The 16,596-nt window shown below is 41.0% G+C and overlaps 1 protein-coding gene across 3 annotated transcripts in view; it reads left to right on the top strand.

Moving 5' to 3' along the window:
- The window catches only part of FNBP1L (formin binding protein 1 like), a 114,831-nt gene extending 98,844 nt beyond the window's left edge, over positions 1-15,987 (top strand). Inside the window, exons 10-15 of one of the 3 annotated variants that reach the window (XM_029062740.2) lie at positions 6,583-6,692; positions 7,194-7,326; positions 7,727-7,821; positions 10,891-11,039; positions 12,347-12,505; positions 13,680-15,987. In XM_029062740.2, the coding sequence (XP_028918573.1) occupies positions 6,583-6,692; positions 7,194-7,326; positions 7,727-7,821; positions 10,891-11,039; positions 12,347-12,505; positions 13,680-13,687 (654 nt within the window). In that variant the 3' untranslated portion in view covers positions 13,688-15,987. Of the gene's footprint in view, positions 1-2,461; positions 2,477-6,582; positions 6,693-7,193; positions 7,327-7,726; positions 7,822-10,890; positions 11,040-12,346 lie in introns of all 3 variants that reach the window. The other 2 variants (XM_029062741.2, XM_029062739.2) reach the window with 2 other exon arrangements.
- Positions 15,988-16,596: the final 609 nt, after the last annotated feature.

Genomic DNA, 16,596 nt, shown 5'->3' with positions numbered 1-16,596 from the left:
TTAAAATTACTCTCTAGAAACAGTGTTTTATTACCTTGAGCATCTCTTTGAAAGATCATAATATTTTGATGACAACTGGAAAACCAAATATGCATAATTTTAAATTAAACTCTCCAGGAAATCACTATGCAATATAAGCACGAATCAAATAGACTGCACATTTTGTTTTCCTATGCCACATGTAATATTACTCTAGGGGCATTTTAAGAAAACCTCAAAAATCACATTACGCTTTTTTCCTACTACGTTTCTGGCACAAGTCATCATTCGCAATTTTGTAAAAGGGAACACATCTGTCTTAGTCATTGGCACATACATTGTTTACAATTATGTAGACTGATGTTTTGTTGTGATCTGCAAGACAATGGAGAGCAAATGTCATGCTATACTGTAACTCTTAAAGTCTATGATAGTAATGTCTCAAGGATGTTTGCTGATTGCCAGCAACTCCTGTGCTAAGCTCTCAGGAGCAGCACAAGAGTCAGAGAGGAAGCAGGCCAGAAGGAGTTTCAGGGTTTTGTGGTGAGGGGGCGGAAAATAATAATAATAGTAATAATAATAATAGTGCTATTTAAATACTTATAGTGTTTGGGAATCTGCTTATTTTCTTCATAGAATTTTCTGACTCCTAAAAGATCCACTGCAAAGTGATAGTGATGAGTCTCCATTTAGAAGCAGGGCGCCAGTACCAAGTACTATCATGTCTATCTCAGCATAATGGTGACAGGCTACCAAATGCCAGTGGACCTGCTTCTGAGCTCACTCCAGGCGACTTGATAGCGCCCCATCCATCCAACTGCCACCTCACTGCTGACCCGGACAGCTTCAGTTCTATCCGGAGAGGCCAGTGACAAGGCTAGTTGGAGAATCCAGAGCCAAACAGTATTCCCAGGCAACAAGCTGTCGGTGATGTGGACTCTCCGGGTAAACAGGAGGCGTGTGACAGGAGAAAACCCCTACCATGCTGTAGGCTATAATAAAGAAAAAAAATTTGATATTTAAGCACTTACTATGTGCCAAGCACTCTTCTAAGCACTGGGGTAGTTACAAGGTAATCAGGTTGGACATGATCCCTGTCCCACATGGGCCTCACAGTCTTAATCCCCATTTTACAGATGAGGTAACTGAGGCCCAGGGAAGTGATTGACTTGTCAAAGGTCACACAGCAGGCATGCGGCAGAGCTGGGATTAGAACCCACGTCCTCTGACTCCCAGCCCGTGCTTCTTCCACTAGGCTGTAAGCTTGTTATGGACAAGGGAACGTGTCTACCAACTCTGATGTAGTGTACTCTCCCAAGCACGTCGTACAGTGCTCTGCACAGAGTAAGTGCCCGATGAGTACGTTTGATTGATTGATGGGCTGCCATTCGTCCAGGAGTCCAAGCTGGTATTGGCCAAGTGAACCCGGCTGAATGATCTCACCAAGCCCCTTTCATTTGGAAGAAAATGAGGCTGGTAACATTAGCACTTTAAGAAACAGGTGGGATCTGTCCACTTTTTAGTGTTTTTTCAATCTGCCATCAGACTCACTTCTTGTAGAAGTGCCCCAAAATGCACCCAGGGCAACACTAGGGCACTTTCTAAAGTACACCAGAGTTGTTTTTCAAACAGGAGGGTTTCTGTGATGTTTCCACTCTCCAGGGTCAAAACCTTGTTCTATATGGGTACTGTTTTGTGTTTTCCAGTAAGAACACAACCTTCTACTTCTAAAAACGGGTAAATCTTTTGCTTAAACTTAGCCTTAGCATTTTTGGGGGTCAAATACATAGATTAAACTATGTAAAAATCGAGCCAGATTTTCAAATGAAAAAGTCATCCTTTTGTGCTTATAATGAGAAATAGCTAAGCATATGTCAAGTTCATTTACTTATTGTTCTATTAACATAAAATGCAACAATTTTTTTTTAGAAATTTCAAGGGGAATTTTTCTTATCCAAATTTCAAGCTTGATCAGTAACTTGAGGTATATTAAATTAGTTTGGCAAATTCAGGATTAATTTACTGGATAAATAGGTCCACACTTAGAAACCACTTGGTAAAGCCCTTATGTTTTTTTGTTTCATGGATTACTTTTACATTTTTTTTTGTTCCAGCTCACAAGTCGTATTTAATAGATTTTTTTTGAAAAAATGACATAAATGCAATTTTTTAATTAAAAGGGAATTTAAGTATGAAAAAATGTTATTAAAACAGTTGCTAGTTGTTTTTACTTCTGAATTTTGTTAAAATTCCAAAATATCTGCCCTTTGTCTTGAATGCTTTGATGGCTAGACATTTGCTTTCCAAAATGTGCTTGAAATGGGGGGGGGGGTGGCATATTTGTTTAGATCATGAAAAATGCATCATTTACTTTTGTGAAATAGTGTTTTGAGATTTTTACCAAGAAAAATTGCATCTTCCTATATTATGGTTGTGTATGAATAATTTACCATTTCTTTCTGTTTTCAATTGAACTGTTCAGTGGTCGGTGAAGATGGTAAGCCATGTGCTGATCTGTATAATTTGATGCAGTGTTAAAATAATATCTGTCATATTTTTTAAAAGAAAATCAGTGATAAAATATATTTGCACATTTTCACCTTGTATTTGGTTTCTTTCGGTAATTTAATTCATATTCCATGTGAACTGTGTTGGTGTAATTATTATTTGGTGTCAGCCCTAACAGTAAATCTTCGTTTATGATCAACCCATTTTAATGGTTGTATGTATTTAGGTTTCCTGGTTTGTAAAAATTAGGGTTCAGCGGCAAAGTGTTCACATGATAAGGCCAAGGCTATTCAAGTTTTGTGGTGGGGAAAATGAGTAGAATTCAAAATAGGCTTTTTTAAGCAATCCCACAGAGTTACTTATCGCATTGTCAAATGTGTTCACAATTAGCAAACTGATGTCCAGATTTTGTTAAAAAAAAAAAAAGTATTAAATGAAAATTAAAGTGAGTTAGGGCTGATCTTCAAAGTTGTACCCTTGTTTTTGCCAAAGTGAATTGAAGCACCCCCAGGTAGGCCCAAACATTTAGCTGTTTCAGGAGGTCATGATTCACAGGGATTGAAAAGTCCAGGTTTCTCCAACTATGGTCATGTTTCCCTTATGCTCACCAGTTGAACCTCTGTATTTTGGTAGTAAACATTTTGAAGATATGGTCCCTTAAGAAAAATTTGAAGCTTGTGTCAGTGGGATTTATTGAGCACCTGTTGAGTGCAAAACCATTGTACTAAGCACTTGGAAGAGTACAACAGAAGCAAGACATTAATACAACCCTGTCCGCACACTGCACTCCTTAATGCCAATCTACTCTCGGCACATCTGCCTCGTCTGTCCCACCGCCAGCCCCTTGCCCATGTCCTCCCTTGGGCCTGGAACTCCCTCCCCATCATAGTCCACTACTCTTTCCAATTTCACAACCTTCCTAAAATCACATCTCCTTCAAGAGGCCTTCCCTGTCTAAGTCCTCATTTCTCCCATCCATCCTCCCCTCTGCATCTACTGTGCACTTAGCTAGGTATCCTTTAAGCACTTTGCCTACTCCCCCCACCCCATAGCAGTTATGTAGATATACTTTATTTACTCCCTTTTCTATCATTTATTTTAATGTCTGTATCCCCCTGTAGACTGTAAGCTTACTAAATCTATCTTACTTTACTTTCCTAAGCACTTAAGTTCCTAAGCACAGTATTCTGCACACATTAACTAGCGCTCAGTAAATAACATTCATTGTTTGATTTGAAGACACAGGTTCCTTGTCCTCAAGAAGTTTACAATATAATGGATCAGACAAAGGAAAAAGCCATACACAGTGGGAGTAGGAGAAAGAACAAGGTTATAATAGGCAGTAGTGTATGTCAGGATGAAAGAGCTGAATAAATAATTGAATATGCAAATACATTTTGTATATATGTGTAAATAGCTAGCAGCATTTGATTCACAATTGTTATTTATTCACAAGTGCCTAACTAGAGTAGGGTTAAAACTTTTAAATACTTGAACTTGAATTAAAGTAAATAGAATGAGTGAACAGTATGAATGTTAATTATGCTTGTGGAAACAAAGCAGCAAAACAAGTACTATTCCTGAGTAATTAAAATGACATTTAAGAGAAAAAAGCAATTTTTCTTAAAGTGAAAGTATCTACGTGTTACCAAAGCTTTATTAAGTGTTTCCTTGCACTTAAGGTTTCTGTGACCCTAGGTTTTTGAACATCAAATGATCTTAATAATTCCAGTGGAATCTTTACTAGAATTTGGGGATGAATTTAAGATTAAGGGACTGTGTAGATTATTTTCTTTGATAATACAAAGGAAGAGTGAGAAATAGCCCTCTCAGCAGGGATGAGCCAGAGAGTTGTAGCAATTGCCTTAAGAATATAGTTTTTAATTACATCTAATTTACTAGATGGATCATTCTGTATTCCTTTTCATAATGATCACAACTAGTTGGATAAAGAGAAGTAGTTTGGTAGGCCGTTAGCTTTATCCTGCCATCCAGTACTATGTGCAAATATTACTTATTTTGTTTCATGAAAGGCTATTTGTGCAAGGTAAGTAGTTCATTTCTCCACAAAACCTATGCCCTTACAGTATGTTTACCAGAAGGGCTTTCCTTGGAGGGACTTTTCTAGAGAAGTATACGAAAGCGATTGTGTAAAGCCATTGTAGACTCCCGTGGAGAAAGCAGGCTTAGATTCCAACCCCTTTCCTATGTGTGTGTGTGGCGCTTGCAAGCTACTGGATTTGTTTAAGTTCTTGTGCTTACACACTTTGATCCAAGCCAACTCTGTCCTGAACTGGTTCTGGGGATTTTGTCTGACCTGGATCCCGTCACTATTAGAAGAGTCCTCGGGCCTTTACTACCAGGAAAGTTGTGGCCAATGCATACTGTGTGGTTCCATGGAGCCAACGGGGCAGTTCTGGATGCTGGGAGATGCCCTGGCCTCCACATCATGGCTCAATTAATCTTAAACAATTCATAGCAGGGATGCTGCAGGGGTTAATTGTAGTCGGGTCTGATCCCACTCCCGGGTTTAGGGCTGGTGGACTGTATCGCGCTTGAAAAGGGTTCTTATCTGTCCACACATATGGCCACACAGTTACGTGCATAATCCCTCACCTCTGTTCGGACCCGGATTTCCTCTCCTTTCAGTCCATCGATCCCTGCTTTAGGATGCCCGCTTTGCTACTGCCATCGTTCATTGCTTACTGCCCCTGCCCTCCCACCCCACCTTGCCACTTGGGTGACTTTAATGAAGGCCTTTGCCCTGCTCCTGCCTGCCTAAGGAGCTTGGTGCTACAGTAGCAAGAGGACACTTCTTGGAACAGGCTGTGTAAAGCAAGGTAAAGGGCGTAGGAACATCATTAATGGAAGTCAGAAAAGGAGTGATGACCTTGGGGGAAATAGTTCTTGATCCTTGTGAAGCAGGTATTTATAAATCACTCCCATGCACTATAAATTTGGAGGTGTTTAAAAAATTTCATCTGCCTAAGAAATCCATTTAAAGTTTAAAAAAATCCCCTGTGTTTTAGATTTGAGCGTCTCACTATGCTTGTCAGTTCCATTACAGGGCTTGGTTATATTTTTAAAAGAGACTTTAAAGGTGGTTCGTGTTTTGTGTATCCATTTTGTTTTTGTTTACGTAACAAAGTCCATTGTAATCATTTTGATGTAATGAAATGAAGGTGCATTTAGCATGTCAAAATTTAAATTAATATCGCAAATTTACTAGGTCTGCTGATAGCTCTATGTAATACATTGATGAAAAAATGGTTCAAATGTCTCTGCAGTATGGGCAGCCCTCATACTTATGACAGAGCTGATCCCTAAAACTGGGTCAGGCCAAAACATAAAGTTGGAACCAATTTTTTCCTAGGAGCGGTGTTATAAAATGAGGAAGTGATTACTGAGTCAAGGCCGGATACTCTTATTTTTATTGAAATAACTCCAAATGATGTATTCCATCAATTATAAATGAGTGACAAAGCTACATCAATGTATTTATAGTGTCAGAGAGATAATACAGTAGGGTAGCTGCCTTGAACGTCATCAGATAGAAAACGAACAGGTTGTCACTCCTTGGTGACTTCCACAGGGAGATCAAGTCACCTCTCCCCACTTCCCGGGCTCTTCCCGCTTCCCTCTGTTTCTCTCCACCATCATGACTTTAAAAATTATTTTCCCACAGCTCCGGTGCACTCCTCTCTCCTCTCGTCCCTTTCTCTCCTCTCCCACCAACCACCCAAAGGCTAGTATTGCACATTTGAAATCAGTGTGTGGTAAACCTGAAGCAGGTTGTCAACTTAGGAATGCTACAAGTACCGTTCAGCTCTGCTCTCAGCGTCTGAAGTCAAGGATTTTCTTTTACCTCTACTCTAGATATCCCAAAATTAGTTCTGAGTGTTTAGGCTAGGATGTGTTGTAGAGTAATTTGTGTTTAGTCTTGTGATTTTATCATCATTTGGTTGATGAATGTTTAAAGGAATATCAGTTTGCATAGATAATGTGGAACGGATGTTTTTTTGTCAACGATAAGATCAGATTAAAAATTCAAATGCATTTGCAGAAGATTTAATAATTAAAGCATCTTCCTTTTAGGGTCCAGCACTAGAAGACTTCAGCCATCTGCCACCAGAACAGAGACGTAAGAAACTGCAGCAACGAATCGATGAACTTAACAGAGAGCTACAGAAGGAATCAGACCAAAAGTATGTATTTCTAGATTCATTCATTCAACTGTATTTATTGACCGTTTACTGTGTGCAAAGCACTGCCTGAAGGGTACAATATAACAATAAATAGATACATTTCCCACCCACAACTAGCTTATTTTTGCTCTTCATATTCCAGTTCACCTAATTATCTTTGATTGTGACATGGAAATATTTTCATCATTCCTACTTGTATTTTCTTACCCGTGTCTCTATCTGCGAAACACTCATCCATAACAATTGCAAGTTTACTTAGCATTCAAGGAGGAAAAAATTTCTGTGTCAGGAAAATGCTGTGCTTAAAGTCTGTTCTTTGTAGTTTAATCATTTGGTTACCTTGTATCAATAGCCCCCAAAATCTCTTCAGGTTGCCATCTGGAGCTCTTTGGAAAGTGTCTTGCGTTTGTCCCTTAATTTTCCTAGAAATGTTGGACAGTATGATGTCAGTTGTTGCGTGTTCTGTACCTCTAGCTTCACTTGTTATGTTCTGATCTGCAGAGATGCACTCAACAAAATGAAAGATGTATATGAGAAAAATCCACAAATGGGGGATCCAGGCAGTTTGCAACCCAAATTAGCTGAGACGATGAGCAGCATTGACCGCCTGCGCATGGAAATACACAAGAATGAGGTCAGTATCTACTAAAATGCTCTTTGGAAAGTGTTGTTGCCCAAGGCCAATTTGTGAGTGGTAATTTTCTCTAGAAATTTTTCGCAGTGTCACTGCAGACCAAAGGTTTGCCTCAGGTAGAACAGTGGTTTGCTTGTTTGCTATAATGGCCTACCTTTCAAGTAATTTTAAATCAAATATTACCTTTAGTAAAGCCACAAATTACTTCACTTTTATACCCCACCCTTCCAGCGTTTCAGCACCCTATTAACTTGATTGAAGCAGATTGTTTGAGAAATGACTTCTGTCCTTAAGAATTAAAGATCTCAGAAATAACTAAATTACCATTTTTTGCCTACAAGTGAATGTTGGGGTCTGGGTGTGCCTATTAATGCAAACTTTTATCCATTTAACCCTTCAGGCCTGGCTCTCTGAAGTTGAAGCCAAAACAGGTGGAAGAGGAGACCGAAGGCATAGTAGCGAAATAAATCATCTTGTAACCCAAGGACGAGAGAGGTTGGTATTTTACCTAAACTTTCTTCTTCTAGGAAGTTTCTTTCTCAGAGAAGCAGTGTGGCTCAGTGGAAAGAGCCTGGGCTTGGGAGTCAGAAGTCATGGGTTCCAATCCCAGCTCCGCCGCTTGCCAGCTGTGTGACTTTGGGCAACTTCTCTGTCCCTCAATTACCTCATCTCTAAAATGGGGACAACCTGATCATTTTGTATCCCCCCAGCACTTAGAACAGTGCTTTGCACATAATAAGTGCTTAAAAAATGCCACCATTATTATTATTAATAATCAATGGAGCTCATCATTCTTCCCCTCCTCTCCTCTATCCCTTTTGTTGCATTTTTATAAACCAACTGCCCCATGAGTGCTGCTGATGTTCCAAATCCTAAAAAAATTATAGATTTCTGAATCTCAGGCTGCTTAATGGCTTGAGAATTGTGGTTTCTGAACTTCAGCCATCACTCCTGTCTCCTTCCTGCCCACCACGCATCTATTTATTCATTCATTAGCAGTGATAGACTGTGTGCACAACACTGTACTAAATGCTTGGGAGAGTACAATACAGCATACTAATGGCCTAGTGGAAAGAGCCCAGACCTGGGAGTCAGGACCTAAATTCTAATCCTGGCTCTGCCACTTGTCTGCTCCGTGACCTTGGGCAAGTCACTTCACTTCGCCTCACTTCCCTCATCTGTCAAATGGGGAGTAAGACTGTGACCCCAAGTGGGACAGGGACTGTGTCCAATCTGATTAGCTTGTGTCTACTTCAGTGCTTAGTACAGGGCCTGGCTTATAGTCATCGCTTAACAAATGCCATTAAAAAAAAAAACAACCTAGTATTTATTAAGCACGCACTGCTGAGCACTGTACTAAACTCTAGGAATAAAACACAGGTGAGGGTTAGACGTTCCCTGGCATCATCATCATCATCATCATTATTATTATTATTATTTATAACCCATTAGAATGGTCTTTAAGTGTTGAATTTGCGCAAAGCATCATTTTGAATAATAGTATTTGAGTGCCCATTTGGTGCAGTACAATGTACAAAGCCTTTGGGAAATACAACATGGAGAAGTGATACATTCCTTGCCCACAAGGAGCTTACACTGTAATAGAAAGTGCGTTACGGAAAAAGGTACAAGAACATTGGCGAAGACACACGGGAAAAAGAAACAGTGAGGGACTTTCAGCCAGAAAAGCAGTTGAACAACCAAAATATCCTGGATCATTAAAAAGTAGTATTTGATCCCAGTTCCTAAATCCTGCTGGATTCAAGCTCTGCCTTATTTTTTTTTTATGGTATTTGTTAAGCACTTACTCTGATCCAGGCATTGTACTAAGCACTGGGGTAGGTATAGGATAATCAGATTGGGCACAGTCGCTGTCTCACATTGGGTGGATAGTCTTTATCCCCATTTTACAGATTAGGTAATTGAAGCTCAGAGAAGTTAAGTGACTTGCCTAAGATCACACAGCAGACAAGTGCAAAGCCAGGATTAGAACCCAGGTTCTGTTAATTCCCAGATCGGGGTTCTACCCAATGGGCCATGCTGCTTCTCCTAAGTGCTTGAGGCTTCTGCTGCTCTCGTCAAAAGAAATGCTTTCAGAGAGCAAAAGAACCAGAATGGGAAAGACTTCCAGTCACACAACCACGATCGTAAAAATGTGAAGAGCATTCCCGTACACCCACTGAATGCTGTGTCCTGTAACAATGTGCCCTATGTTAGGGAATTACAAAGGAAGTGATTAATCAGGTCTCTGCCCTGGAGTCACTGAAGGGTGACTCTTGTTTGCTTAGCAGTTTGATGAGGGGTGATTTCAGGCCACGTTGCCCCAAAGAAATGTACCTGTGATTGGTAAGAGCAGACACTTGTGAAATAAATTGGTGAGGGCTCTGTTACATGGGTGAAATTCAAGAAGGTTTTTGGAAAACAAAGAAAGCTTTCAGAATCCATTTCAAGCTGGCTATTCTCTCACTTGCTATCTTCAGCAGTGGGTCCACCCTGTGTTAGCCTTTTGCAGCATGACCTAGTCGATAGAGCACGTCCCTGGGAGTCAGAAGGACCTAGGTTCTAATTCCGGCTCTGCCACTTGTCTGCTCTGTGACTTCTGGCAAGTCACTTCACTTCTCTGGGCCTCAGTGCCTCATCTGGAAAATGGGGATTAAGACTGTGAGCTTTGCGTGGGACAGGGACTGTGTCCAACCCAATTACCTCGTATCTACCCTAGTACTTAGTACAGTGCATGGCACATAATAAAGCACTTAACAATTACTAGTATTGTTAATATTATTTTGCATCAGTGGTGCACTAATTTTACCAGGCAACTACTTATAAGTGCTGAAAGTCCAGTTATGTTACAACAGTAAACTCTAGACAGTTACAGGTAGTTAAGAAATTTTCATTATCCGCTCTTCTCCCACTTGGATTTGCACCCTTTATTCACCCTTCTGTCATGGGCAGGGACTGTCTCTGTTGCCAATTTGTACATTCCAAGCACTTAGTACAGTGCTCTGCACATAGTAAGCGCTCAATAAATACTATTGAATGAATCCCCACAGCACTTTTGTTCATATCCACAATTACTTATATTAACATCTATCTCCCCCTCTAGACTGTAAGCTCCTTGCGCTTAGTGCCGTGCTCTGCACCCAGTAAGTGATCAATAAATACCATTGATCGATGGATCGGTTGATGCAGTACCAGGGTTATTCAAGCGACCCCTGTGCCTGAGGTGGTTTGAGGTAGTTAATGAACGTGCAGGCTGATGGAAATGAGAGCTGGTATTCTATATTGCCATGGAAAATGTGGTTATTCCAAACTTTGTTCTTTGGTGGCCAAATTGGTAGCCAGGGAAATAAGCTTGAATTCTCTGGTTGGAGAGGGAAACTTGAATTTCTTAGGACAGGCAAGGAGCCCATTTGTCTGTTATTTCTTTTGTCCACACCCTGATGTTCTTTATTTTTGCTGCTTTTTCCTTCCATTTCCAGAGCATGGTAATCTTAAGATTTTTGTGTCTTCCCCGCCCCCCCCCATTCAAAATATTCATTAGAAGACTTTTTTATTTTATTGTAGCCCTGAGGGAAGCTATACAGATGATGCAAACCAGGAAGTCCGAGGACCAGCACAGCAGCCTAGCCAGCCTAATGAGTTTGATGATGAATTTGAAGATGATGACCCTCTGCCTGCTATTGGACACTGCAAAGCTATCTATCCTTTTGATGGTAAGGCCCATCCAAGTTAGGTGGACTTTTATTAAAAACTGATATCAGAAAACCACCTCATCACAGACAGAAAAAAAAGTGGGGCGGGAAGGCTAGGGGAAGTATGGTTTAAACTCCTCAACGAGGGGACTATCCATCTGAATCCCAAAATGCTTGAAGGCTTAAAGGGGAATGTGAAATGAGCATGCTCCCTGGTATGGGAGATTTTTCTATGTAAAATAAGATAGAGCAATTGAGAATCATGGATAAGGTGGGCTGAATATTGTGTCTGGATAGTCCCAATTCTGGTCTGTTTTGCAAATTTTCCTAAAACTGCTGGGGAACCTTTCCAAAATTCTAGAATTGAGAAGCACCATTGGCCTCGTGGGTAGAGCCCCGGCCATAGATTCAAAAGGACGTGAGTTCTAATCCCAGCTCCACCACTTGTCTGTTGTGTAATCTTAGGTAAATTACATCACTTCTCTGGGCCTCAGTTCCCTCATCTGTAAAATGGGGATTAATACTCTGAGCCCCTCATGGGACATGGACAGTGTCCAATCCGAAGAGCTTGTATCTACCCCAGCGCTTAGTACAGTGCCTGGCACATAGCGCTTAACAAGCACCAGTTAAAGAAAAAAAAATGTTCCAGCTAAATCAGATCGTATAGTCACTCTACTTAAACACATTTAGTAAAGTGAGTCTTTTCAGGGCGAACGCTACCTCTGAACAGTGTGTTGAGTGTTAAACGGACTTATTTCTAAAATATTACTTCATTGACAAGTGTACCTATTTTAGCGGTTGGACTGGAGTGGAAAATGCCAAAAGTTAGTTCCTCTGTCCCAGTCACGCTGAAGAGTAAAAACAAACTGGACGATCATTCAGTGTTATGAAAATGATCGAATTCCTTGTTTGCAAATTCTGGTCCATACATTTTCCCCACAGATCTTACCATTTGAGAAGTCCAAGCTTATTGACAGGACAATATATAAAGCTGATCTAATTAGGTCTTGGCCCGATTACGTGAAATCACCAGGAGGATTGGTTAAGACCTCAGGTGGAACCTTGTGCTTTTTGGAAGGGGGTGGGGGTGGGGTGTGTGTATATGTGTGTGTGTGTGTGTGTAATTGCATGCACATGCCATGGCTTCCAGCATGTTTATATGGTTTAAAATTTGAATGAAAATATTTGGTTCTCAGCAGTTATTCCTAACAATAAGATGTCTGTTGGAACTGTGCCTAAACCATGAACATTTACCCCAGCGCTTAGTATAGTGCCTGGCACATTGTAAGCGCCTAACAAATACCATAATTATTATTATTTTTCTCTAGGGCATAACGAAGGCACTCTAGCAATGAAGGAAGGGGAAGTGTTATACATCATCGAGGAGGACAAAGGAGATGGGTGGACAAGAGCTCGAAGACAGAATGGAGAAGAAGGCTACGTACCCACATCATACATAGATGTAACCCTAGAGAAAAACAGTAAAGGTGCAGTAACCTATATCTAAACTCTAAACTGGTGTACTCCTTCCCAACATTCCACAGGAACGAGGACGGGATATATGCTCGCAGGCAGACACGCACAAACACACACACCCCCACCCACCCACCCTCACCCCCAGTGGGATGGAAAACATCAGGAGAGATAAGGGCATCCAAGGTTTATTGTTCACCATGGGAGCTCAGTTCAGGCTTCGTGCTTTGGAGATATGCGTGCCACAACAGGAAAATGTCTGCGGAACGTTTATTTTATGATCTGAATTAAGTTTGGAGCCTGACCAAATGTCTTTGGCCTTATTTCCTTCGTGTGTCCTTAGGAATTTGAGTTTTTTCAGCCTCATAAATCGTAAAGTGCGATACACTGGGAAGGTCTCTATGTGTTCAAAAAAATTTTTTTTCCCTCTTGCTTCAGTAAATAAGTACTCTGTACAGTCGATTAACAAAATAAGACAACCCTGAAACTCTTAGTTACCGCTAATTTCCTCATTAGCATTCACCCAACTTGAATGGCAGCTGATGAATTTGGTCAGATAAAATGCTCAAAATTTCTACATCTGGTAAATAGTTTGTAACTTTTATTTTTAAAGAAGAAAACATGTACTTTTCCAAAGAACAGAAACACAGAAATTAGGAGAATTAAACTTTTTTTTTCCCATTTTAACCATGTGTTTGATGGTTGAGAAAGGCTTTATTCTGTCGTGTGCAGAAATTTCTAAGATTGCTAGTTTTTTAGTAAGGTTTATATTTTCAGGTTCACAAGACTCCTAAGACTATACTTTGGAAAGTGCTTCTTGCCATATTGGTTGATGATTGTGTTAGCATACGTGAGCTATGAATTGGAAGATACTTAATGAGTTGCTTTTGGGAAAGATTAGAAAAATTGGGAGGAGTCATCAAATGGTTTTAAAAAGCCAAGCAAGCTCTTCCCCCTGAATTTAACTGCTAGGCAACGAGGATTGAATTTGAAAGAAACGCTTTTGAGCTGAGAGAAGATGATGTTCGCAGGGTAGAATATGGCTCACTTTTACAGGTGCTTCAGGAATTACATTTTGGGGATTTTCTAGAGACATTTGGGGCAGACAGTTCAGAATGAATGCCCTGTTCTGTCCTTTCCAAAGATCTTCAATAACACTGTTCTTTTCTTTTTCCCCTTGGACTGCAGGTTCCTGAAGAGGGTTTCTGAGAAAATGGGCGAGATGTTGAAGGTTACGTGCAGCTGCTTTGGGGGAGGGTATTAGACTTGGCAGGATCAGAGAGAGAGAGAGAGAGAGAGAGAGAGAGAGAGAGAGAAATGAGAGAGAGAAGTGAGTTGCATGAATGCATGCAGACATACATTATTATTTTTCACTAACCTCATTAGCATTTCCATTCGTAGTTAAAGAATATATTACCGATCCTTGAATTACCCCCATCAGAATTCGCCATGTAAATGGAAAAAGTCAATTGCCTCTATTTTTCGTTTGGGCATCGATTTTCTCTTCCCTTTCTGTCAGTCAGAAAGGTCGCAGAGCTGATGCCCGTTGGTTTCACCCGGGTGTCCGTCTGTCCGAACTGGAGCGTCTTCATCCCACTCTGCGTTCACTGGCTCTCGATAAGGGCCCTGTCATTTGTCAGCGTCTGCCTGTGCCGCCTTTGGCTTTGCCCTAACTTATTGTTGCATGCCTAGAATGACCAGGCTAGATTTGTGTCAGGCATATATCTGTGTAACCTCTTGTTCGTTTCCAGTGCTTTTGTCTCGTTTTACATCAGTAGCCAAAAGCCACTTTTGTCCACCATCTCCAGCACTAATGTTTTCATCCCAGTGTTCCCGTATGCTGCTATAACTTTCCCACTGCGACCATCCTTACATTCCAATTTTGGCGTTTTCTAAAGAAGCGGTGTGAACCTTTAAGTATTTATGTTGCTTGCGAAAGGATCCATCTCGGCCCTAGTCTCCAACAAAGTGCAGAGGACTCTCTGAAACACGATACGTCTTCAGCACCTCGCTCTGAGAAGAACCTAGTAACGAGCACTGAAAACCCAGGCATGGTAACCCACAAGAGATAGACCATCACAAGACCGACGACTGTTTTTTCACAAGTCAGCTGCCCACTATTCAGATGCTGCCTTAAACTTAGAGTGCCTCCGCCTCGCGATTGCCAGCACTGCCACCTGACGGTATCCCGCAAAGGGCTTTTATGTGTCGGTTCGACGTGACCTCCTTCAACTCCGCCGTGCTGAGGTGTGTCTTTTCGAGTTCTGCCGTGTGTGATGGCGCATTGTGACCTTTATGCATCGGAACTAAAGACGTTTATCTGTCCCTTTTACTTCACTGAATGTTTTAATGGAATTCCGAGGGGAAATTGTCTCCCTCCGTCGTCTTTTCACTCTGGGGGTCGTGAAGCTGCGGTTTGTAATTACTCCGACGGTAGTCCATTTCCAAGTGATGCTTTCGTTTGGACCAGTTGCAGTTTGAGTGAAACTTTGTCATGATCTATGTGCACTTTTACTTGTAGAATGGAAACTTCGATATGTTTATGCGTCTGATTATTGCCGTCCGGAGGGCCGCCCCTGTTGCTTATGTTGTGATTTCTGTTGATGGACCGCACTGGGGTTAAGTTGTCGTAGGGAGATAGTGGGAGGGGGATTTCTTGTACCCATCGGACTTCTTCAGCCCCGTTCTCGGCGGGTTTCGGGGGAGAAAGAAGGTGGAATGGCCGGTATTTCATTGGATTTGAAGCAATACTTTAAAAGCCACGGATCTCCTTTGAAACAACAACACCCTTTCTCTTCCAGTGTTATATGAAATTGTACAACCGGTGAAATTAAAACTGAGTGACTATTGTGTGGAAGTTAATTCCTTAATTAAAATTAGTATGCCACCCTTATATCGCTGACATAGTGTATTGCCTTTGGGCTGTTAAACTATAAAGTTTAGATTTTTGGATATTGTATACAGGGTTATTTATATAATGTGACATTACTCGATACTGACAAGCTACAAAATGTAGAGTGTTTTTTTTCCCTTCCATCTAGTACCTTTTTATTTTCAGATTAGAAATGGGGAAGAAGTGTGATCTGGCGGTCTTTGTTTTCTACACAAGACTTAAAGCGCTTGTGATCCCCGGCTAGTAGCCCACAGAGGTCAGGGGTTAAGGCTTCCATGTGAGGACTAACTGTTCTTTTCCAGCTACTGTTTGTTTTCCTAAAAGCATGACTCGCTTCCTTCATGGAGGGGAGTTGCTTCCGATGGGATGGTGCAACCTCTATATGGATTATTAAACATAGGAAAGACATTTGTACTTGCACAGGTAGTTAATATCATTATTCTGCAAATCGGAATGTGAATTGTCTTGAGGAATCTTAAATTTTCAGTAATTTTTACTCCTTTTGTGCACCTGTTGATTTCTTAATGGTAATTGCTTTGTTTAAAATAGTGTTCTCGGTTGAGAATATTTTCATGGAATAAAACAAATCTTTTCATGGGTCAAGTTAGTGTGATATCTTTCTCCTCTGTGAACCAGAGGGAAAATCCGATCTTGTGGAGTTCTGAGACTGATTTCCCAGAAATGGAGAGTTTCGGCTGCTGCTGAGGGGCTGTTGGATCTCACAGGCAAACACCGTTCTTGAACTTCCGTGACAATACATTTTAGTCAAAAGCCGTTTGGCCAAATGATCGGGACTGAGACTGATTCAGAAAATTGGCATTTGGTACGAATTGGGTTTTGGTTTCCTGGGCACTTGTCCAGTTTTCTTTGGGTAGACCAACTCTGTGATTGTCTAAACTATTCTGCTTCAGATGTTGAATGATTCACCATGATGACTGTTGTGCGAATGCTTTGGTTTTTGCCGTTCTTGGTGTCTTAGTAGAGAAACCAGAAAATGCCATCGGCAGGATGCCTATCACCTGTCTTTTTCGTGAGAAGCAGCTCTAGTGGATGGAGCACGGGCCCAGGAGTCAGAAGACCTGGGTTCTAATCCTATCTCTGCCAGTTGCTTGTTGTGTGACCTTGGACAAGTTACGTCACTTCTCTGGGCCTCAGTCACCTCATCTGCAAAATGGGAATTAAATACTCCTTCTACCTCCTATTTAGAGTGGA

The sequence above is a fragment of the Ornithorhynchus anatinus genome, chromosome 4 (genome assembly GCF_004115215.2).
Source record: "Ornithorhynchus anatinus isolate Pmale09 chromosome 4, mOrnAna1.pri.v4, whole genome shotgun sequence".
Classification (NCBI taxonomy): Eukaryota; Metazoa; Chordata; class Mammalia; order Monotremata; family Ornithorhynchidae; genus Ornithorhynchus; species Ornithorhynchus anatinus.
Note: the sequence above shows the minus strand (reverse complement) of the source record. Positions and strands in the feature narration are given on the sequence as shown.